Raw genomic sequence first — 25,774 nt, 5'->3', positions numbered from 1 at the left:
GTGGGGGGCGCCGTTTCTAAATTCACATGAAACGAGGAAGATCCAGACGATAAACGGGAGACTGCGGTGTGACGCTGCCAGCGGTTTGCTGAGAAAAGCTGTTAGTGTTCAATCCATCGACCAGAAAAATGCCTCAGATGGATTCCTGACCACACACTGAAGATTACAGGCAACAGTTGCCACTGTGTGGCTTCATAACACATACCGACACAAAAACATGTCCGCAAATGCACACACACACACACACATATATGGTTTCGTGCACACACAAAAATATAACAATTACAAACATACACACACTGAGATACTTTGAATTAGTATGTACTTATTAAATGATAAAAGATGGTCTCAACTGGAAGAAAATAAAATGCGGTTTGCTCAATTAAAAGGTAAACTATAAATTAATTAAAGGCAGACAAATGAAAAGAAAACAAACAAGCCGTGCAATAAAGGAGGGGACAATCAAAGGAATTAAATTGCAGTTAAAGGGTTGGAAGGAAAAGGCTGTAGTCATTAAAGCTTAGGATTAATGGGATGTATTGACTGAAATTTTGGGGTTACTAATATTTAAATCACTAATGTTATTGTGCATAGGAATATTTATGTTTAGAGCATTAGTGTAGTGTATCAGTATATTATTAAATATACTAATATTATTTAGAGCTTTCCCTTGAGAAAAGATCCAGTTTTGAGATTTTGTTTCTGCTGACTTTCTGTACTATAGGGGCTACTGCCTCTAAATGAGTTGCTTTGCATTTGAGACTCGAGTCACTTAACCTCTATAGCTCCTCCAAGGTTGATGCATGGATGAACGGAGATTCAAAATAAAAATAATGAATTCAAGCACAGGTGCAGTATATAAACGGCTAAATGGTGATATCGGTTCTGAAAAGAAACATACCTGTGTCTAATATCACGATTTCTGGATGCGTAACATGGAAAAAAAATGTAAGTCCACAATTAAAAACATGTGATTTTCACAATTATAAAAAGGTTTTAAACTATAAAAAGCGAATACGAACCTCAAGTGTAATTTTTACATGATCTAATGATTTAATAATTTTTAATTGTAAGAAAACTTTCATTTAGATTTGATTTATCTCACTATTTCAAGAGGGTATACTATTCAACCTTTTTACCTTTTTAATAATAAAGAACAACTAAAAATTGCTTAGATAAAATAAATAATTAAACTTCTTATAAATTAAATAACAGAAAAAATGTTATCAAATGCTTGACATTCCTAAATAAGCAAATAAAAAAGTATTAGTTTAAAATAATAGAAATTACATACAACAGTTACTTATACAAAAAAATTACAAACAAACTAAACCAAAAAAAACAAAACTGCTTAGAAATGACTGATAATTTGCTGATGTACGATGGCACACCTGAGCTCCAGGATGCTGATGGCGAATCCGTTGGGCAGAATCCTGCGGATGTAGTTGAAATCACCTACATACACACTTCCATCCGAACCACAGGCCAGAGCAATGGGAGCAAACAGTTTCTGCTCCCCAGCCGGGCCATTGCAGTTTGGACAGGGGATTGCACGGACCGCCCCTGTCCCCATCACTGTGGAGATGACCAGAGGCTGCTGGGAAATAAAGACATTCTCTCCATTACCTTTATGAAGGATACCTGCAGAAGAGAAAAGAAACAGAATATTAGATTAAAGCCTTTATATTAGTGATGAAATATTATGGTGCTATAAGACCCCGTAAAAACAAACTGAAGAAAGAAATGATACAAACTGCCATCTAGGGAGCTCTCAAGAGCCAACAAGATTTATTGACCGGGAGGATGTTAGATTTAAACGTGCTCTACATCGGGCATCTTTTTTGGTAAACATTGTTATGCTGCTGTCTGAAGGTCATAGTTTAGGCTTATTTTTCTTAGAGCGCATGAAGGTCCAGGGGATCAACTTTTCATTTTAAAACCGTGTTGGAAACATTTTACTATTTTGGTTTTATGAATAGATTCTGTTAGCTTTTAGGCTCTATATCTTAAGACAGAAATTTAAAACAATACTTCAAGGCTACATAAATCTATTTTAATGTAAAATAGACATATGTTGTGTGAAAATTAAACAAATGATTACTATCCGACAGTGTTGTCATTTCCCCTGCGGCCAGTAAGCTTGCACTGATAGCATTTTATCAAAACTGTGTTCAGCTGTGTTCTCTAATGCATTTCTTATTAAGCTGTAATTTTGTTATGTCAAAAGACTGTGAAAATATACTGTAGCCTGCCATTTTATTCCACAAATATTTAAAAGTAAATTGTATTAATTCCCACCACAAAATGAATGCTGATTTGAGATATGGTGGAAATGCAAAAATGTGACAGTCTTACATTTGGACATTTTAGAAGGCAAAGTAAATGAACTAATGATTTTGAAAAGAGTTTTAATTTCTAAAAGCAGACAGGGCCAAAGATGCCCATAATTGAAGAAAACACTCTTGTGCATGAGTGTGTGTGATAATCCCTCACCACTCTCCAGATTGAGGACATGGTGGTGGTTCAGTGTCCATCCGCCCAGATTTGATGGCATCAGCTCAAAGCCCTGCAGCTGAGCAACTCTCTTCTCCCAGAGCACAACGTCCAGACAGGATTCATACTCGTATCCAACGGAAACTGCCATTAATTCACACACACACACACACACCAGTGTAAGTGCCAGACTTACCCCATTAAATACCACCATCATCATCAAAATCCAAAAGAGACAAACCATCACCATTATCAGAATAAGAAGATTTACCTACTCTTGCACAATATCACTGGCCATTCTTCATTTTAACCCGCTTAATTTTAATGCATAAATTACCCAGTATAAGCAATAACTACTGTCATTTCCAAAAAAATTATTATACTGATGTGAACTAATATATTAAATCTTGGAATAACATCTACAGATACCTTACTCTACATAAATGCATCACATCATAGGAAAATGTTTCCAGTTAAAGTGAGCAGCAGGTTGCTACAGTGTATGTGGATAAATTATATTTGCTTCAGTTACAGTTGTGTTGCCATGGTATTATGGTGAACTTAATTAGACAGGTGCTTCAAAATAGCAATGTATGAGCTGTAGCCAACATAAACAGTGTTAGTAGGATGAAAAAAAACTATTAACCAATAATTATATTTGCCTTTTTGCAGGGCAGAGATCCTGGGTCATGGATTTTTAATTTATTGTCTTTCTACCTTTTAATAATATGTTACTGTAAAAATGTTACACTATAGATATAGATATATTAGCATCCTGTAATTTGTGATAAAATAATTTATATTCGTATACAAAAAAACAAAAACTAAAAGAAAACAGCTGTTCACACATATTTCACGCATTAGTTTATTGTGACTATGAACTGTTTTTGCTTAATTCTTTCTAATTATCACTTGAAAACAGGAGTTAATTTCTTCCATAATAGCCAGTAATTACTCATTTTTAGCCATTATTCAGTAGGTACGCAAGTGTGCCGTAAAACAGAATGCTTTTCAATGAGAAAAAGATGATGGATTCAGACTCTCGGCAGTGTCTGATTGCTGTCATTGTGATGGATCTGGAAATAATGGAGAGGGAGATAGCAAGAAAGAGGAGCTGCGATCATACAACAGAAGGATACAGTTGTCAGTCCTGTTTGGAGCTCTAAATATGGTTGTTCATACAAAATTTTGTTACAAAAGACAGTGACAACTGCATTCAAGTTAGTTCCTTACATTTTCCAGAGGTCACAACTAAAATTTAAGAGCAAATTCGATCGACTTGTGCTGTTTGAATGGAACCACTCTTGACAAACAGTTGTCAGTCACATCATTGATATACCCAGGACATAAGTGTGAGCTTTGTAGGTTATTTTCTTGCTGTCAATCATTAATATTAGCTAGCTGTCAATCCGAGCTTGTAAAAACTGACAGAAAATGGGGTATTGTGAGGTAGAATACAGTTGTCAGTTCTGTTTGGAGTCCTAAATACAGTCGTGCAAACAGTTCAATTATGAAAGAGATTAAACAGCTGCGCCTCTTGCATGTTATTAAGTACCAAGTTGCAAGTTATTTAGTTCAATCCAGTTGCTCTTCTTAATCTTCACACGACTGCATTTTCACCATTATTACTAATGTTTTTCAGCATCACATGATCCTTCAGAAATCACGTTGAAAACAGTTGTGCTGTTCAATATATTTTTTTAAATGCTTTAAGGATTCTTTGATAGAAAGTTCAAAAGAACAGCATTTAATCTGAGACACTAATCTTTTGAAACGGATCGAATTAATGTGTCCTCGCTCTATTATTCAGTTAAAAACTGACCTTTTGAATCACGGTGAAAAAACTGAATAAAAGCTTATCTAAAAAAAAAAAAAGAAAAGTTTGCTTTCACACATGCACAGAGACCCTCACCGTGTGCCTGCACCAGCCCCGTGACCTGCTGGCCATAGATGTCAGTTTTATTCCAGGAGAAAACATATATGAGGTTCGGAGCTGCAGGAAATGATTTCAGAAGCTGCCGACCCTGGACGGCCACAGACAGATGGACTTTGGCCAAGCCCAGCGGGAGGGAGGAATGGGTCAGAACCACCCTCAGGAGAGAACGATAGCCTGGAGCTCTGGAAGACAGGTAGCTTAACTTCAGAATAGTAGCAGGGATAACCACCTCCTCTTGGACCGCCTACAGAGAGAAAGAGACAGAAGCAGACGTGCAGACGAAAAAAACAAGGATGAATTAGGCAGAGGCACAGTTAGAGTGAGAGAAATTAATTGTATTTCTATTTACTGCATGCACTTTCCATACGGAACAAAACCCGAGCCAATGACCGTAATGCTGCCAAATAAATGTCCCATAAACACAGGTTGCAGTTCTTACAGCCTACAGACACACACACACACACACAAGCTTCGTTCCAAAACTGAGTGAGCTGTCTCACTGTCTACTGCCTACATAGGCTACTGCCCTCCAAGACAGCATCTTAACTGAAATGAATTCTCACGAGGGACTGATTTGAAACGCTCTACATAAGCAGAAGGATTGTGTGCAAATTACAAAACTCCCTTGATTTCCCTTGATATCGCAATCACGATTATTAATACTAGAAGTAAAAATAGCGGTTTTGTGTGGGTAACTCAACGTTGTATTGTTACTGTGGACTACACATCTAAATTTAGCCAAGAATTGTGTTCCTGAATTACTTGCTGTTTTATTCATCAGTCAACTTCAGAGAGACTGTTTTCTTCAAACGCTGAGTAAATTATACGCTCAAAGTGAGCAACGCATCAATATTATAACGTTCTCATTACATTATAATCAACAAAGGTGTCAAGTGTACACAGTTTTGGACTCTTGAAAATGCTCACTTTATAATTTTAAAAATGTCAACAGTGCAGAAATCATATTTTTACGCTGTGTTTATGCCTTGTTGATTATAATAGGAACATTCTTCTTTCTCTAGCACCGGCTCACAATGTATATCAGGTATTACACGTCTAACACTGCAAGCGAGCAGTTTCATGTGTCACATAAATAGAGCTGAAGTATACAAGAGACTTGAGTAACACTGATTCTGGTACAGTCTCGTAGCATGTGGCTAAGATATTGCATTGAGTGTTTTCTCATAGTGAATGTGTCTCGCACCTGTAGTTCAGGTACGATAGTTCCTCTGTCCTCACAGTCGGCGGCAAATCGTGCGAGAGGTGCAGACAGAACTATGGCATGTGGACTGATCAGGTTTTTCAGGTCACAGACAGGTGGTTTGGACTCAGCTCTTTCCATAAAAACACGGTCCAGGACCATGAACTGGTTCCATGGAAGCCAGACTGATCGAATCTGGGACAAAAACGGGGCGCGCTGGAACAACAGAGTCACAGAGATTCCGCCCACTGCTAGAAGATCAAAGCTAGTAGGAAAAACAAAAATACGAACACACTTAAAAACAATGGTTCACAATTTGCAGTATATGCTATAAATACATATGATTCATATGTAAAAGATTGTGACTGTTCAAAGGTGTTAATTATGTTAAAAGTAGTAATCAAAAACAAAGTCTTAGGTGTAGGCATTTATTTGAAAAAGTAAAAGTAGTTACTATCACTTAGTTACTATCACTAAGCAATCTAAAATGTAGCCTTATTAAGCATTTACTATTTATTTCTCAAAACAATCTTACTTGAACAAAATGTATGTATATGCGGCTAAATGTTATATTTGTGTGTGTGTGTGTGTGTGTGTGTACATGTTTACCCACTTTAAATATCTGAGATTTAAAAATCTTCAAATATAGAAAAACAGAAACATTAGGCAATACAATAAAATATATTAATAATTAAGATCATTGTTTTAATAATGCTATTCAAAGAATCAGTAGGTTTTGCGCAAAACGTGTGGAGTTCATGCAGTTTGAGTGCAGCTGTTAGTAAAGCACAAGTGGATAAATACTAAGAAGGCCATGTCAAACAATAATTTTTTTCTATTTAACTAGCAGTATTAAACTGGCCTCCCACTGAATGTACAGAAAGAATAGAGTATACAGAATACAGAGTTCTTTACAACAATTAGAACATACAGTACACTTCATATATAAATTAAATACATTGCAGAGGTTAATAGAATGTATGCAGTGTGTGTGTGTCTGTTTATGCATGTTCCATTACATTTCTTTCTTTACAAAGCACTGAAGAGTGTGTGTTACCTGCCGTCCTGTCTGCTGAGCGTGTATCCATATTCAGGGTTATGCTGAAACGTGACGTTCACACCAACGAGTGGAGTTCCATCAGAGGCCAAAACCTGACCTCGAATTACACATACTCGACTGCACAGAGAAAAAGAGAGTGAGAGAGAGAGAGAGAGTCAGTGCAAGTGAAACCAGCGGATCCGTCAGGAGAGATCGAAAGAGCACTCTCTTTTCAGTAATCAGAGAAAAATACAATACATGCTTCAATCGATTTTAAACTTCCTCAAACTAGACGATGACTGCAAAAATCATTTTTGGAGATTATTTTGGTTTGAGTCACTGCTCATAGCAGCTAGCTGTTATTGTATCAGTGTATGAGAGCCTGAGGAACAGTTTATGAAATGCTTGAACACATGTATGTATATTTTTGGACTCAGTACCACCATATTAACACTTTTTTCTTGGATAATTAAAGATCCATTATTGCATCTAATGTAAATTCAGGCAGTTTATTTGTTTTTTGGACAAAACTATAGTCTAGGGACAGCAACCATTTTATCATGAAATGTAATTTTTAATCACTGGACCATACAGTGGTGGCCACACTTTTAAGAACACTTGCATCTAAGTTGTTTCTGTTGAATTGGCCATATATGAATAACACAACTATTGCCGGAATTACCTACAATGGAAGGAGTCTGCTAAAACATTGGAAAGGATGGACTGGCCTCCTCAAATTCCAGACCTCAAACACTCAAACACTCGATCGAATTTGGGGAAAGCTGGAATATTAACTGGACAGATCTATTGTACATTCAAAGGAAAGCCTTTGGTTTGAGTTGCAGAAGGCATTGAATAACATTAGCGTTGAAGTTCTCAGGAAATATATCGACACTATGCCAGAGTGATGTGCTGCTGTAATTGCTGCAAAAGGTGGACATACCAAATGTTAAAGTTAAAGTGGATAAAAACGACTCACTTCATCATGCTTTGCTTATTTAAACATTCCTGAAACATTTTTAACAATGATGCCTGTATTAAGATTAATTGAATGCCAATTATTAACATTTTTAACTTTTAAATGCTTAAAAGAATTCACAGAATTTACAATTTCTGTGGGAAGGAGGATACAAATTTGATATGCAAAATAAATACCTGAGAAATCCGAATTACCTGCATACATTTCCTTTATGATTGTACTATTAAAATTACTTTGAATGAGCAGTCCATGACCTCTTTCTTCTAAATTACTCCAGGCATTCTGACCTTGTTTTGCCTCGTTTTCCAGCCAAAACATTGGCAACATTGGAATGCAAGGGCATGCTTGGGTTTGTGCAGTATCATTTCAATTTTGCATGTGAATGAGGATGTCAGAAAGGATGCGGGCTGATGGCTTAAACAGACGGTCAGTGCTGTCAATCGTGACCAAAGTCTGAACTAAGATGTCTATTGCAGTCTGACAAAAAAGACAGATGACGTTGCAGTTTGCCATTACCTCTACCCAAAATTTCAGTGAGACTGCACAATTCTACAAAGAATTTTTGTGTCCCGTTTTAACAGGAAAATGATGTGTGTATAAGTACGATCACAATCGTGCCAACAAATCTTAGAGTACCTGGGAAAGATCATGTTCAAGTGCTGTTTTCCCTGTAATATGATTATGTGTGCATGTGTGTTGGCTCAGCGTGTGTGCACAAATATTTACAGGTGTGTGTTTATCACCTGCTGTCAAATGGCAGGTCTCCTGGCAGTATGTGTGTGCTGTCCCGTCCAATGAGGAATCGCACACGGTCGAAGAACTGCCGTGAAGGGCGTGTCTCAAAAAGGGCGTGGCTCTGCTGGATGATGTCACGTGGGTCAGGCGAGCCTTGGCACAGCGGGGCGCTCACACACACCTGCTGACTACAACAGTCTGGGTCGACACAGTCCATGAGACCATCTGAAACACACACACACACACACACTTTACATGCAGAGACATGTAGCCTTGATGCAGCTTGCCCTTGCTCTGTGTGTGTCTGCGTGCGCGTGATCTCATTTGTCAGCTCCATTAAAGGGGATCTGTGTTTTTAACCTCCCACAGGAGAAAGTCTCTGAGAGAATAACCCAGAAACCTCTCTCTCACACACACACACTCACACATATGTTTAAACAGACGCCTTAAAGAGGAAATGCGCATTTTAGACTTCTGTTGTTTTAATATAAAACAAATGTTAATCACTACAGACACACCTTAATTGTTCCTTATTTCTGGCATTTTGTTTTTTCTTTTTGCACTTTTAAATTTGTTTTTATTTATTATTTATTTATTTATGGTTTTTTTTTATTTAGTTTTACTTTTTGAGATTGTTTAGATTTTTTTTCATATAGTACTATTCAAATGTTTAGTGTTATGATTTGTAAGCATTTGTTAACAAGTCTCTTATGCAACGATTTTTCAGGAATTAATCAGTTATTATTATCAATGTTAAAAATATTTGATGCTCAATATATTTTTATAGATACATTTTTTAAGGTTCTTTGATTAATATAAAGTTCAACAAAATAGCATTTATCTAAAATAGAATTTATAACATTAGAAATGCCTTTACTGTCACCTATGATCAACTGAATGCAGTACTGCTGAATAAAATAATTAATTTCTTTAAACAAATCAAGTTGACCTCAAGCTTTTGAACCGTAGTGTAGGTAGTCATGGTTAGAACAATACCTTTGTGAGCTTGTGTCTGTTAACCTAAAGCTAAATTCATCCGTGCTATATCTGTCATCCACACAGCTCATCTTCTATAGGGTTCTTTACCGCTGTCATTATCTTTACTGTCATTGCACTCAGTTTCCATGACGACATTACAGCCTGGCCCGCTCCATCCTGACTGGCACACACAATGCCAACCGCTCTGCTCCAGCGTACAGCGTCCATTACCGTTACACAACCCTGGACACGCATCTAAGCAAGAGAGAGACAGCAGATCTATAATCACAGATTTCTTTCTTCAGACCTCAAGTAAAATTGTTCATACAAAAGACATCACAAATTCATCTATTCGTTCCTTCATTCACTCTATCACACATACACTTACCTTTATCAAACAGATCCAGGTAATGTGCTGCTGAAAGAGTTACAAAATGAAAGACAGGGAGAACAAAGAAGAGAAATTACATTGGAGACATACTTCAGAGAAGCTCTGTGTGTGTATGTGCATTGCTGTTTTTTTTTTAAGTGTCCCTGTCGTTTGCTGCCTTGAGCGTATATTTGTCCCCTGAGTTTCACAGACTGTTCTCATCATGAGCGCCACAATTAAAGGAACGCGCTTTGACTCGGAGGAGGAAAAAATTTGTGAAAAAAAGAAATAGAGGGAGACGGGTGAAAAGAGAGAGACTGTTTAGTTTATACATCATCTGCAAGGCAAAAACACAGCTCTATGTTGGTTCAGCGTCAGTTGATTTACATGTTTCATAAAAATGCACAAAGCTTGTCAAATTACTGCTGAAAAATGGTTAAAAAGGCAAATAATCATCTAGATATGATATTTGCAAAGTGTCTAGAGCATGATTTCAAAAGACTGCCAGTAAGAACGAAGATTGCTTTTATGCTAACGTGTTAATCAAATGTGACACCCCGCTGTCAAAGGTTTGGCGAAATGTCAAGTAAATATCAAGACTGAAATAAGATGTTACTAAAAAAAAGGGGGGTGTTAATGCCTATTCACACAAAGAATCACGCAAAAAGTATTGTGAAACACAAACAACTTTGCACATTAAAACTATTCAGTGATTCCACATGAAACCTAAACACAACATATATATATGTGTGTGTGTATGTGTGTGTGTGTGTGTGTGTGTATATACAGTTTGGTGCTGGGCAGTGAAAGGTCCGGCAATTGAAAGTCTCTTATGCTCACCAAGTTTACAGCATTTATTTCTTAAAAAATGCAGTTGAAACAGTTTTTTTTTGCAGATATTACTCTAGTCTTCAGTGTCACATGAACCTTGATAATTTAGAATTTTCAATTTGGTGCTTAAGAGCATTTATTTAAGATATTTCTTTTTTAGAAATATAAATGTCTTAATTTCTCTCTAAATAAAAAAAAAAAACATACTGAATTGTATAATAGTATATATTTATAGTATTTTGTAATAAAGTATAATAACAGTATAATACAATTAGTGTCATTCTAAAATACCAATAGTGCAGTGCTCTCCCTCCCAACCGGGCTGACAGACACACTGTCCGTCTCTGCACTCTCCATGCTCTTCACAGATTGGATGGCACGCCTGTTTGTCACAGGTGGTACCCTCCCACCCCTCCTCACATTGGCAACGCCCAGCAACACACACACTATGGGTGCTGCAGGGAACGGGGCAAACCTCTGAAATAAAAGACAGAAAGACATAAAGAGAAAAAGAGATTTGTTACCATTCAAAACATTTTTGTTTATGCTGCTGCTTTTTTTTTGTCTTGGATTTTACACTGACACCTATTGAATGCATGAAGTTCACTAACTCTTGCTCCTTCACATCACATCACATCACATCTTATCTTTTGTTTTCCTTCATTTCGTACTAAACATACAGTATATGGCCGTTCTTGAAATCAATCCAGGGATTTTCTGTGTGTTGTTGGTGGATCATGCTGGTTCACAGCTGGCTGCTGCACTGCACCATGACTGCCGAGAGCTCACTTCCTGCTGTGGTTATATCTTGAACGGAGGAATTTAGTGGTGTGGTCATGTGTTCACACTCTGCACTTGACGTCCTAGCATTTTTGCCTCGCTCTGTGGCACGGATGCTGCCGATCGTCACGGTTTGTTTCATCGCTCCAGTAGGGACTGCTTATTTGGAGTTTTTCACTCATTCAGTTTGGACTGTCTGGGGCATTGCAAACAATCTGAGCATGCTGGCTTAAAGTATATATATACTGTACACTATATATACAACTTTATATATAAGTGCCTTTTCGATTAAAGTCATTTTTTTGGCCGAACGCATCTTTGATGGATTCTCTCCTCTACATCTACAGTCTGCTTTTTCACACCAGCCTAAACTGTCCGAATGTTACTGTGGTTCTGAATTCAAGACAGAGTTTAGCACGGTTTCATGACAAAAACAATTTCCTTGAACGAGTAAGATATCTCTGCTCTCTGGCCCTTAGACAGAATGGCTTTGTCTTCACGCGTACTTACAGGATTCGTGACGGGTCAAACCGAGATGACAGTTTTTCATATCTTAAAAGTCACTTAAAATCAGCTGCCACATTTCTCTCCTCTGTAAATGCAGCAGTGAGTGTTGAGTTTGGACAGCCTCTCCTCTGTCTTTCTCACTCCTATCGCCCTCCACGTCTCGTACGTTCAAAACAAATTATCCTTGCTGTTCCATAAAGCACATCGGACGAGAGTTCTTCCTCTCAATCACACGAGAGATATAAATGTCTGGAAATGACAGGAAGGGCATTAAACCGGAATGTTTATTAATACACACATTATCAATTTAACTGCTCTGCCGCTGAAACGACCAGTTTCAAGCTGTAATATTCATGCATTTTGATAAATATTGCATTTTGATAATCTAATATTTAATAAATGCTTTCATATTCTAGCCAGTGGCAAAAAGGCAATGAGTTACAAAATCCTGCCAATCTTCCAGAAGAGCAATCTCTTCGCAATAAAAACATGTTCCTATTTAAATATCATCATTGTTAACTAGGAAATGATGAAACTGGCGGCACGTTCTACGAACAGGATATAAAATAAGCCCTGAATCTCTCACAACAGAAAGTTAAAATTTCAAACATATGGCACAGTGAAAGGAGCAGTTTAACCTTCAGATTATATTGATTGTCAACCTCAGGAGAGGTCAGACTAAATACTACAAAAGTAATTTTTTATTCTTTTTATATGAGGTCTACAGTTTTTGAACCTTGTAACTAAAAATTGGGACATGTTTAAGACAGTTTGTTAAAATTTTACAGCACTAATCATTAAATAAACATTAAACACCCAAGGTTGCAGATTTACCTGAAATTATGTTATCACTCAGTTGGGCTAGCTAGTTTGAGACCAGTTTTTTATTAAACTTGTGTGTCACAGATTAAATCAAAATATCTAAAAGCATTTTTCTTACAAGAACTTGATTAACAGTCTTAAATGATGTGCCTAAAAATGCCACTGAGAAACTCAAGTGAGTTGATTTAGTTGTCCTCCTGTGCTGATGTAGAAAGGGATGGGAACAGATAAAAAAAATAATAATAAAAAAAAGGAATTTGAGAGTCTAAAGGTTTTAAAACAGTAATAAGACACCAAAGTGTACTGCATTTGTTGAAAGTGCCCAGCATATATCATGCATTTAACGGCAAAATTCTTCCTCTATCTGTAAAACAGGAAATTCCACAGTCCAGCAGGTTTCATTTACGAGACGCACAATAAATCAGACAATAAGAACGAATCCGTTTTCTCTCTATTAAAGAAAGTACATTCCCCTTTTGCGATGTATATCACATTACAATTAAGAGTCGATCCATACTTCTGCACACTCCCTGCTTTACTCTGTCAGACAGGAACAGAACTGGATTTGGACTTTGGGGGTCAATAGTAACCGAATCAAACTAAAATCAGAAACTTCTGAGTGAGAGACGAACGACCAAATGATGAAGAAGCACTTTCAAGACTATAATTACAAATGATAAGATGGAAGGAAAAATCTCACACATTTGTATGTCTGCGTGTTTTTCGACAGACACTCACCCACGGAGCAATCGTCACTGCTCCATCCAGGTTCACACACACATCCCCCTGTCTGGGCTTGGTACGTTCCATGACCTGAACATTGTTCTTTACAGGCAGGAAGTGCCGTCTCACAGCTCTCACCTCCCCAGCCTGCCGAACACACACACTCGCCGCGCACACACACCCCACGACCTGAGCACAAGGGGTCCACGCAATCCACTGTAGACACACACACACAGAAATAACAGGTTTGTGCATAAGCATTTAATTACAGGTGCATGTAGAATGTATGTGCACACAAAGCCATATGCAGACAAAACTACTTTTCCCTGAGGAAGTTATGAAAATTGGGGCTTCACCGATATACTTCATGATTTTAATCCCGTTTGAATCGAGTTTTTCTTCAAACTAACTCTGATATAAATTGCTGTGCAAATTACCTCTGAGACATCTAATCCCATCCGGTTCGGAAAGCGTGTGATTGCAGTATATTATTGTTTTCACAACGCATGTTCTCATATTTTTTGACCTACGTCAAACACTGTAATTACATCTGAATTTCTTGTGTTGTCTCATGCTTCTGCATTATAGATTTGGACCATTTTGCACTTGATCTGGGTAGAGTAACACTTGAGTTTAGCATCATGGTTGTACTGTTAAGAAGATAGATAAGCATATGACTACTGCAGAAAAACTAAATTTAAATACTATGGTGTGGTAAATATTACATTTACCATATTGCTATGACCAGGATACATAGCAATGATGACACAGAGACCCAATTAAATATACAATATCAGTTGACATATCCCCTATATATAGAAGTATAAAATATGCATGAAATGTTATATTTGTTGTTTATTATCAGTGCGCAGTTATTAATTAGTTTTCTTATTGCTATCAATGTTTAAAGAGTTTTTTCTGCTGAATACATTTGTAGAAAGAGTAATCCAATTAGTTTCTGAATACAAATATTTTGTTACATAATACATGTTTTACTGTCTCTTTTGATCAATTTAATGTGCTCCTATTGAGTAAAACTATTATACATTTGAAAGATAATGTATTATGATTTGCAAGAATAATAAACAGCAAAAACAGCATTAATAAGAATAATGATAATACATAAGTTACGCTTTTTTGAGCAAAATATTAATAGAACAGCATATTAATAAAAACACTGAAGAACAATGTAATGACTACTGAAAATTTAGATGTGCAATCACGGGAATACAATTTGCTATGAATACATTTACACAATTTAGTAATTTGTTCCATGTAGTAAACTGTGACCACATTGTACTAATTCATTCTCTCTGTACCTATTTATTGTACATCCTTCAAAGCAATAATTGCTTGTGAAATGTTTCATCTGCTAAATGAATAAATGTAAATGTAGTAAAAGAAACGGATATTAACTTAAATGTTTCCCTCACTTATATATATATATTATTTTTAGATTAAATCATCAGTTCGGTCCATCAGTACATTAAATCATGGGCGTCCTCTGTTAATAATCGTAACTCAAATGTCATTTAGAAAATCAATTCTGTCTGAATAGTGCTTTAGACAGAGGCAGAGAAGGTGAAACATGAAAACAGCACAGTCAGAGAAGGTGCATAACAAAAAGGAACAAGATACAAATACATGTAAATTCCAATTACAACTGCAACATTATGTTCACTTCAGTGAATGTGTGTGTGTGTGTGTCTAGATGGGGAAGGTGTCTGATGGAAAAGCTAATTTGGTGGATGGATCTACATGGGATTAAATTGAGTCTCTCTCTCTCTAACTCTCTCTGTCTCTCTCTCTATCACTGAAATGGTGGCAATGAATTTTCAGCTTAATGGTTAGGGGAGAAAGTGTGTTTAAAATCCAATTACAGGACATTCATCATAAACAAGCCGTGGAGATAGACTAGTAACTCTGCTCACGCTCACTCGCATTCAGCATGATGGTCATGTTGCAGATGAGGGTTATTTGTGCTTCTAACTCAATCTTTCTATCGAAAAATGAATCTAGTCCATCAAAAGCTGAAATGTTTTAATGAAAGTATGTGTGTGTGTGTGTGTGACAGATAGCTGTACCTTGCTCACAGTTATCGCCCTTGAAAGCAGGAGCACACACACAGATTCCGTTGACACATTCTCCATTGTTGGAACAGGTGGGATCGATACACTGGCCTTCCTCCACCTCACACTCCGCCCCCTTCCATCCAGCGTGACACACACACACACCTTTCTCGTAATCGCCGTTACCACTACACAGCACTGGACAAGAATCTGAAATATAGAGAAAAAACTATGAATAATCGGATCAATCAGATCATTGTGTACTTTAATAAGTAACACTGTGTGAAAATAAAGAACAATAATTATAGAGATAAGTGTATTATTGTACACACCAGTGCACAATAATATTCTGTTTATTCAAAAAGAGTTATGTTGTCTACCACTTTATATGATGGATTCTAATTGGCTATCACTGTTTTTGCCACTTATTAGCTTTATAAGCAATCGTTCTGTAAGTAATTCCAACGATAACATTCCCCTGTGCTGTTATAGCTGCAGTGTGTTTTTTCTATTTTTAAAACTATATTTATTGTTATAGTTATCGGAGTGCATGTCCCTTTAGTCTTATAGCTTGACTATAATGTTGTTTGATGGCTATACAGGTAAAATGTTGATTATGCAATTGTGTATTTGCACAAAACTGTAATCATGTTGTGCATAATTTTATTAAGTGTTACTTTGTGATTATGTATATTACTGCGATAATATTGTGTGGTTGTGGAGATTTGTATTATTGCCATCAGTTGTACCTTTTGAACAATCTGGCCCCAGGAAGCCAGTAAAACAGTGACAGTGTCCAGCGACACACTCTCCGTTACCGTTACAGTTAGTGGAGCAGCCATCTATTGTTTCTGAACACACAGACACAACACAATTCAATGATTCAGAATCGTTAACAAGCTATTTTCTATCCTTAAAAACAATCAAGATGTAATACATCTCTTATATTAAAAGGAAAGAATTCAAACGAAGGAAAAAACAAATATTTGTTGGTCTCTCACCTATGGGTGTGCTGTACACCACCACCTGTTCCATCTTGCGACCGTCATTATAGAAGGCCAGGTACCAGGTGCCCACATCAAGGTATTCCACAAAGCCAGTCTCCTGCAGAGCAGACATCAGCAGACTTCGTGGAGGAGGGTTCGGAATTTTGACATTCCGGGAATCCTGCTTAATCAGCTGTCTCCCGTCCAGCAACTTCACAAAGTCAAACTGGAGAAAAAGGACATACAGTTATTTGTGTATCTAATCGAAATTGTGGTAAAAAGAACATAGCACAGATCCACAGTTGAATTCATGCCCTTGGCGCTGACCGTCCGTAACTTGGTGCTCTGTGTCTCAGCATCGCTCTGTACTCTACCCTATGTCTCTGATGTTGATGCTGCCAACCTTGGCATAGTCTCCGAGGAAAACAAGCTCCTATTTATATGTCCAATACTTGCCAAAACATGCATCCTACAGAAGTAAATCAAGTATATCCACCCAACACTGGAAACAACCACGCTACATTGCATTTCATCTAGGGAATGTGTCTGACAAACCCTCAGAATGCCTCGATGTCTGGCAATCTATTTTTAGACGTGTTCATTTAAAAGCACAATACCAAACATATTCATTATCTGCACCTGCAGGAAGTCTCCACAGGGTTAATGCATGGCACCTCATATATCTTTTAATGAGAAAAAAACAAACAAACAGAAAGAGTGAGCGAACAATAATAAAAAATTAAAAATAAAAAAAAATACCAAGGAAGTATCAATTAATAACTGTAAACAAGAAGCAATACACAGAACAATAAAAAGTTAAATAAAACAGCTGTGTGACAAAATACTAGTAGCAATAAATTATACAATGTAACAAAAAATAAGTAAAAAATACCAAGAATGATTAAGAAATGAAATGAGACATTTTATGCAAAAAATAAAGTGCAACAAATATTATGGGCAAAATTATTAATAATGCAAAATAAAATACAGTAAACAAATGCAGTAAACCAAGAAAGCAGTGTAGCAACTAACCTCATTCTAAATAATAAATTATACATTGACAATAAAAAATTAAAAAATACAGTGAAGACATAAAATAACTTCTAGTGCAAAAAAGTCAATGTATACTAAAAAAAAAAAATTCCAGTAAAGAAGTAAAAAAACAAGTAATTAAGAAAAATAAACAAATTATGAAAAATGAGACTCAACTTAGCTGAAGGGTTTTGTGCACAATAGGTAACATTTCCAATACGACATAGTTCACTAATGATGGCAAAACTCTGTAAATCTCCCACTGTTAATGCCATGAGCATCTTCCGCTCATCTGCTCCCCATCGTGACTGACATGTGTGACATGTGTTACCGGTGGGCATAAACTAAGAACCATCCCCTTGCCATGCTACAACATCCACACACGCATACGCGGGCCTGCAGTTTGAGCAAACGCGACCAGACACGCCGACATTCACACACACAGAGTCCAGATCAAGCCAAGAGTCTCTGCAAATCTTAGACGTTCACATCCAGCCGTTTACAGCTCACCATCTGCGCTCATTTGACTCAGCCTGCGATCGGTATATCTGTGTTCAGTCTGTCTCATCACCTCGCACCACTGTGTCACTTCCATCCCGTAAGTGGGATGAATCTATCTCCAAGGAAACTGGAAAAGATACGTGGCGTGTGTGTCTGTCTGTCTGTATTTGGGGGGGATTGCCAGTGTTTAGACAGAGCTGTTACAAACATCAGAAACATCAATGAGCGGCGTTCTCCGAGGCACTACAGAACCCTCTGGCTATAATGAGTCCCTCTCCTCCTCCGGAGTCACTCTGGAAGCAGTGGAGGCACTGAAGCCCTATCGACTGTAATGACTCTCACGCTGACAGGCAGGAGCCAGCAGGGCAGCAGTTGCACCAGAGCCCCACTGCTTTTAATGACAGCCAGAGAAACTGAGGAACGATCGTGGGAGCCGCAATGGAGTTGACAGTCTCAGTGCAGTAGCGATCTGTCAGGCCTCAGTGAACACACACACACATACAAGAGCGCGCCAACTTTCACTCGCGCGCCGAAGTAGACCCGCGGAAGCCGTGGCAGTGTAAACATCTCTATTCTGACATAGACACACAAAAGAAGGCTTTTCATTAAGCGGGAACAATTAACCAGTCTTCTTGCTTTGCCTCCGCCTACATATGCGAGCGCGTATGCAAATGAGGTGAAAACGAGAAGCCTTAAATTGAATTACACCGGGCTCTAATTTCTTGAGCAAAGTGAACAGTTAATCTCGGATGATATCCTGAATAATGAGATGTAATTAGCATGTTGGGGTCGTCTGAAGTACCTCGTTAGATACGCTCCTGATCCTCCTTGTTATCTGCCAGTCATAACAATATGTACTTAGAAAACGTTTACCAACACGAGCAATCGTGACGAAACCCGAGCACAGGCACACAAGTCTGAAAACACACTCTCCTTCAAACACATACACTCTCACATGCTGTCTTACACGGAATTATTTATATTACTTTGTGTAAAAAGGTGGTTTTCTTACTATGTAGCACAAAAAAATAAAAACCGGTCTCGAGATAAAAGTTGAACTACTCTTATACTTCACATGGCTCAAAGTGTGAGATGCAGGTGATTAATGGTTAATAATCTGTTAATAAAATAAGTAACATTTGAAAGCCTAAATTAGGAATATATTTCGAAAGTCTTTTTCTCGTGTTTTTCTCATTTGCTTTACTCATTTGCCACAGCAATGGCAAGTCAAGTCACAAATCATTTCAAAGCAGCTTCGCATTAATAAACAGGAAAATGACATTGTTAATGTTGTGAAATTCATCAATTATGAAACAAATTCAATTACAGACGTAAAGCAGCTCTACAGAAGACAACAGTGTCATTAATTCAGCTCAGTTTAGTTCAGTGTTGTTTCAATTCAGGTCAAAAACCGTCGATGTTGCAAAGTTCATCAATTATTAAATAAATTCTGTTCAGTTTCATAGAAGGCTCCAGTGTAATTATCCAGCTCAACTCAAGTTTTGTTCTCATCCTGAGATTGTCAGCATGGTGAAATCGATAATATTACTTAATATTAATTGCCTTTTAAACCTTAAATGAGTAAGCCGAAGGCGACAATGGCAAGAAAGTCTTTAAATTATCTTCATTTATAGAGCTTTTCTTTGCGAATACCATTATGTGATTAATTGATTGTAATTCATTTTACATTCATTTTTAATACATTGACAGACATATTATGAATATATAACACATGACACAATGTGCAACATTCCTAAGGAAAGATCTTGTGTTATTTTTTTGGTTTTTGTGTTGGCATGTGCTTACCTGCGTGTGAGTAGGTGGTATATTCCTCCTGCCATAGATGCCCAGCAGAGCATCCCGCGTGAGTGAGATGTTGAACTTCACATATTCGGGGTGGTGAACCGTAATGTGAAACCTCCAGAAGAGTCCAGGAGGAATCGCCTGAACCAGCTGTGTCCCGACAGCCACCTCTCCCCTCTCTATCACCCTGCCTCGCTGAATCACCTCTTTATCTGTCAAGCAAAAGAAAAAAACCTAAAGTACGCATTTCCAAATTCCTTGATTTATCCAAAGGAACAGACAAAAAAAGAGGAACACTGGACTGATCGTTTGCCATTTGGATCTGTAACATACGCTTTAAAGTACTGGTTTATGCCATGTATTCATGTCATTCCAAACCAGAATTTCGTTCTTACATACAAAAGGAGTGATTTTCAAAGATATTCTGGTTGCTCTTTTGTATGCATTTACAATGAAAAGGATGCTTTCAGGCTTCAAAAAGCACAAAAGCTACAACTATTAAAAGTATTCTATATGACTCATTCAGAATATTCCAAGTCTTACATTCCATATGATGGCTATGCACGAGAAATAGACTTTAAATATTGTACAGGTGACTTTTATGTCAGATTGTAGCTTGACTGACCTAGTCCTCATTTACTTTCAGTATGTGAAATACAGTGGTCAGAATATTCTTTATAATTTTATCATTTATATGCCAAAAGTCATACAGGTTTGGAACAGCATGAGTCAGAATTAAACAATTACATGCTATCCATTTCAATTGATGCGATCAAGTAAAAAACACCCTCTTAAATCAGCTAGATGACAAAAGCGTTCACTTAATTTTAGCCATAGGTTGATAGTTGTTAAAAACTGAAAATGATGCAACAGAGCTTAGGTTCTCTGATAGGCGGTCACAGAAGGGCTGTAGATGTGAAAAGTACAAAAAACTGTGCCCGAGGGCTTTTGAATGAATCCTGCCTCTGACGCTATCAACACAGACGTCTCCATATCTTCTTTAGTGTCAAAAAGAATGATGTATTTTTCAGAGGTTCAGTTGATGTGAATCAGAAGTGATCATCTGCAGGACTCTTTGAAAAGCTCTGCTGTCTAGAGTCAAATTCAGGTGACGGCAGAGATGAAACGCCACCTGCCGTATCGAGACACCGCTTAAGTAAAGGGATTGAAACGCTCTCAGGTGTGAGGTTATTTACATTAGCTTTGATGGAACAGGCACATCTGTGCATTAATACATAGACGCACAAAAAAACTGGGCTGGTGCAGTGGTCAAAGATCTGTGGTAGACAACCAAAAAAAAACTGCAGGTCTCAGCCTAGCAAGGGCAGTCCTTGAACTACGATCACTGTGCCCTTGAGCAAGATGCTTAACACCTGAGGTAAGTTGCTCCAGGGAGAACATGCTTGCATCATAACATGAAGACATCAGGTAGAAGTCGCTGAAACAATGGGGGCTAAAGCGCCCCTATAACAAAACCTGTCTACTCACTTGTGATAAAATAGGACTACCAAAAACGGACTATTTTTTATTTCATTAAATATTGATGGAACAACATGATGTGCAAAAACAAATAGTCAAAAGGCTATATTGAGAGAGTAAAGATTTAAAGCAAAGCCAGCAGTAAGGATAGACAAAAAATTTGTTAATGTATAAAGCAAATTTGACACGATTTACAAATACATTTTACTATATCAATAAATAAACAAACAAACAAATAAATAATGCTGTTCTTTTGAACTAAATATTAAGCAACACAAATCACAAATGTTTTAATGATTGATAATTATAATAAGAAGCTTTTCCTGAGTGCCAAATTAGCATATTAAAATGATTTCTAAAGGATCATGTGACACTGAAGACTAGAGCATTGCAATTACAGGAATAAATTACATTTTAAAATATATTAATATGATACTTAAAAAAACAATTATTTTAAATTGCAATAATAACTTGTACTACTTAGAATAACTTCAGGACTTCAGGATTACATTTGGCATTTCATAACCTCCTGTAATATTTATTTTTTAGTTTACTTGGAGCTGCAATGTAGGCACAGGCATAATTCCCATGTAGATACTTTGCCCTACGACTTGATCGAGGTTGTGTAGATAAATATTCTATTCTACTTGATTCTATTCAATGGATAAAGCAAAACAAACTCAAATAAACAAGGACACTTTCTTTAATTTGCACTTTATCAAATTATGCAGATACAAACACACCTCACGCTTGAAAAATGACCTCATAATCTCAGCGGTTATCTGAGAGAAAATAATTTACTGTTGTGTACTTCCATTAATTAAATAGCAAATAAACTCTGAATGAATACTCACACGTACACACACACATGCACAAACTCTCTTGGCTCCAGCTTTAGGCAGAGACCTGACATTTAGACACGTTGTGTGAAACACTGAATTGATATCACACTGTATAGAAACGCTATGTTAGATGACTTTTTAAAAGCACACACACACACACAGACACACACCTGGCTGTGTGGTGTTGAGTCCTGGCAGGTGGACAGGAGTGAAGGTGAAATCGGCTCCCGGTAGAGGCTGATCATCTTTACTCATACCATTCTCATAAAGCTCTCCTTCCACTCGCTTCAGATGCCACGGCAACCCCAGCAGATGAACGACTGCAAAATAACAGAATGATTGATAAATTAAACATATAGATGATAGATACATAGATAGATAGATAGACAGACAGACAGACAGACAGATAGATAGATAGATAGATAGATAGATAGATAGATAGATAGATAGATAGATAGATAGATAGATAGATAGATAGATAGATAGATAGATTAAAATTGCATGTTATTGTGCACTGAATATTATATTAAAATATTGTATTACATATTACTTATCTCTAGCTTTATGTGAACAAGTGTGTGCACACACACATACATTTAAGGTCTTCTCTTATCCCCTCATCTCCTGAATGTGTGTGAAACGCTGCAGAGGATTCTGGGAGTGGAATATAAATCGCTCAGGTGGCATTTTATGATCTCGCAGCAGTGAAAGGCCTTTGGCGCATGGTAATGACCTCATCCTAATTACAGCCAATAAAAAGGACAAACTCTCATTCTGCTCACCTCAGGGCCCCCGATACCAGCTATCTCATCACACAGTTTCCCTCAGTTTCCCTCTCTCTCTTTCTCCAGAGCGTGTGTGTGGGATTTCAGTCGATCAGGGAAATGAGGTGAGAAGATATACTGACGACGAGTTCTGGAACGGCGAGTGAAAATCAGGTTATTCTCCCTCTCATTCCCTCCCGTTCCTCAGGCGTATAGGAAGTCGCGTGTGGGTTCGTGCGCGCGTGTGTGCACGGCGAGCTCTGCCGTGAGGAGGCGTCTTTACGAGCCATAAAGAGGGATTGGTGTCTCAGCGGGGAGCTGGATCTACATGATCCTCTCCTTTATCTCCCCCTATTCGCCCTCATCTCTCTCGCTCACACATACACACACAGTATCTGCCATTGGCTAAATGACAGATCACCCCAAGCACTGCGGATCAGCTTTAACACAGGAAGCACAGGGTCCAGAGTTCAGTGTGAGAATGGACACAAGATATTACTTTATGGTCACATTCACAGTTAGAATTAAGTTGTTTCTGGAGATCGGCACAGCACTCAATTACATTGTGACTGATGTCATTTTTAGAGGCGGTCACATCTAAACTAATACAGACACTCTGATGGCCTGGGTTGTCATTTTTTTGTGTGTAGAATCCATCAATAAAATATTATAACAATTTGTATCTTTAATGTCACATTGATATCATAACTTCTGTGGTAAAATCTCTTTTTGCTTTACCAGGCACTGTGTTGTACCTTGTTCTTTTTATTCTCAAAATGTGAAAAAACACAACAGATACTGCACTCTTGCGATCTGCTCTCACAATTTAATGAACAATATTCCATGAATTATTTCTCTGAACTACACTCAGAATCACTTGTTTCTCTCTTCAGATCCTTACACGTCTCTCTCCTGGTTGCAGGGGTGCTTAAATGCTTTTTTCTTCCCCTTTCTTCACTTGTAATCACTATTTAATATCCTTAAGTGTGAAAAATGTTTCTGAAGTATACCAGAGCACATACATACATCACCAGTGAATTCTGTCATGTTTCCTTTTGTGTAAAAATATAAGAAATTCCCATTTTTACCATCTCAAATTTTTGGGCTTGATAACAGTCAGTGTAATGAATGAAGGTTAATGTAAAAAATACATCAATTGTTAATTTTTTTTTAGTTATTTTACTGTTTTGATCAGTATAATTTTTATGTGGGATTTATATTTTGAGAGTTTCTGAGCATTATAGAGTTTAAAATTGACTTATGTTCTAGAGAAAGTTCAGTGTCGCAGTTAGCCAAATTTACAAATGTATAATGTAATATTCACTTTTTCCATTATTTAGATCATCCCATTTGGTAATTATATGTTTTTCTGAGATTTTCACATTTTAAGAAGAGACATCTTGGTCTTTGGCAAGGGTTAACCATTTAAACGTGGTAAAAGTTTTAAAAGCAAAGAAAAAGGCATGTTATTAAAAAAACAGGGACACAAGGTTAAAACAACATGCATTCTTAATTTCATAAAAATTGATTATTTACCCAATTCATTAGAGTTTACTTTTCTGTTTAGAAAAAAAATGAACAGACCTTTACACAGGACAAGAGAAAGGAGGTGGTTGAAACTGACAGAAGAGAAACTGATAGATGGACAGATCGATGACATCACAAAGCTTTTCATTGGTGTGTGTGTGTGTGTGTGTGCACGAGCGAGAGCTGTCCTGTGTGCATGTGTGTGTACAGGATCACAAAGCTCTTTAAAGGTGCATGTCTGGAAGGTCTCATAAATTCCACGGAGGCCACATTTCTTTCCTCCACAGGACTCAGAGCCTTGAACGGCAAACATCGATCCCTTAAAACCTCTAACCTCTTCGCTAGTTCTCTCTTTACAACCGCTAATGAAGAGAAAAATCTCTGTCTCTCCCCTTCTCTCTCTCTGCCATTTTTCTCTCTGACCCTTCTCCCCCACTTTTCTTTCGACAAGATGGACTACTGGGAAGGATTCAGCACTCTTGAAAGTGAGCGAGAAATAGAAAGCAAGAAGGACACCATTTATCAAGGCTTTTGTTAAATCAACAGATTTTAACATGATTAGTGGAGCACCCGACAGTGCTGGAAACATACAACACTGACTGCGAGACGTGTCGCTCGAGTGTGCGCACGCATGAGAAAAAAAGAAAGAGGGAGATAAAGAGAAAAACAAAGAGGCGCATTTCACAGGAAAGGACTGAGAGCTGTTCACTAGACAAAAGTCCCACATACATCAAAGCCGGCTTTAACCTTGATGCTGAATAGCAGACTGCCCTGAGACTGAGAAATGGTTAAGCTCACTGAGTTTACTGTCACGCCACAGTTTGTTAATATCCTCGGCTAGGAAGCTGGCCTAAAAGAAATGGATTCGTTTATTGTGTGTCCTGGCTATCGGTCAGTGAGAACAATGAGCCTTTGTGGGCCGGCCGCTGTGGCGGCGAGTCAATGTTGAAAAAGGCACAAGCTCCGCATCCGGGCAAAAACCCGATCCCCCTCAGGACATCTAGAGAGAATGGTCTGGAAGATATTGAATTAGGGGATGTAACGGGCAGGAGGCGGACGTTTTTCGCATCCAGCTCCTGTTCTGAGATGATGGAAATGTTGTTTAGATGAGTAATGCTGTAGACGGGCGGTTCAGGTTAAATTAATAGAGCAGTTATGAGGCTGGGCGGACAGCCTCTGAGGGAGGGGCTTACTGCCAGTGACAGGAGAGGAGAGTTTGCGTGAATTGATCGTCGCCTATTGAGATGATGCAAAAACGCTTCACGTAAACATTCCCGCTGGGTCGTATTTTTAGAGGACGCCACCGTAGCCTGACCTCGACACTTTGCCCGATGGAGATAACTCCTTGACTTTAAAGTGAAGACAAAAAAAACGAAT

At 37.7% G+C, this 25,774-nt stretch overlaps 1 protein-coding gene across 1 annotated transcript in view; it reads right to left on the bottom strand.

Annotated features, from left to right (window-relative positions):
* tenm1 (teneurin transmembrane protein 1) overlaps positions 1-25,774 on the bottom strand; it is a 127,489-nt gene that overhangs the window by 29,835 nt on the left and 71,880 nt on the right. The window contains 16 exon segments of the mRNA XM_043240056.1: positions 902-922; positions 1,392-1,641; positions 2,494-2,637; positions 4,406-4,673; positions 5,634-5,895; positions 6,688-6,807; positions 8,392-8,608; positions 9,470-9,616; positions 9,750-9,779; positions 10,854-11,039; positions 13,410-13,610; positions 15,479-15,673; positions 16,213-16,314; positions 16,465-16,675; positions 19,789-19,997; positions 22,277-22,426. Of these exon segments, the coding sequence (XP_043095991.1) occupies positions 902-922; positions 1,392-1,641; positions 2,494-2,637; positions 4,406-4,673; positions 5,634-5,895; positions 6,688-6,807; positions 8,392-8,608; positions 9,470-9,616; positions 9,750-9,779; positions 10,854-11,039; positions 13,410-13,610; positions 15,479-15,673; positions 16,213-16,314; positions 16,465-16,675; positions 19,789-19,997; positions 22,277-22,426 (2,713 nt within the window).

The sequence above is a fragment of the Puntigrus tetrazona genome, chromosome 5 (assembly GCF_018831695.1).
Source record: "Puntigrus tetrazona isolate hp1 chromosome 5, ASM1883169v1, whole genome shotgun sequence".
Classification (NCBI taxonomy): domain Eukaryota; kingdom Metazoa; phylum Chordata; class Actinopteri; order Cypriniformes; family Cyprinidae; genus Puntigrus; species Puntigrus tetrazona.
Note: the sequence above shows the minus strand (reverse complement) of the source record. Positions and strands in the feature narration are given on the sequence as shown.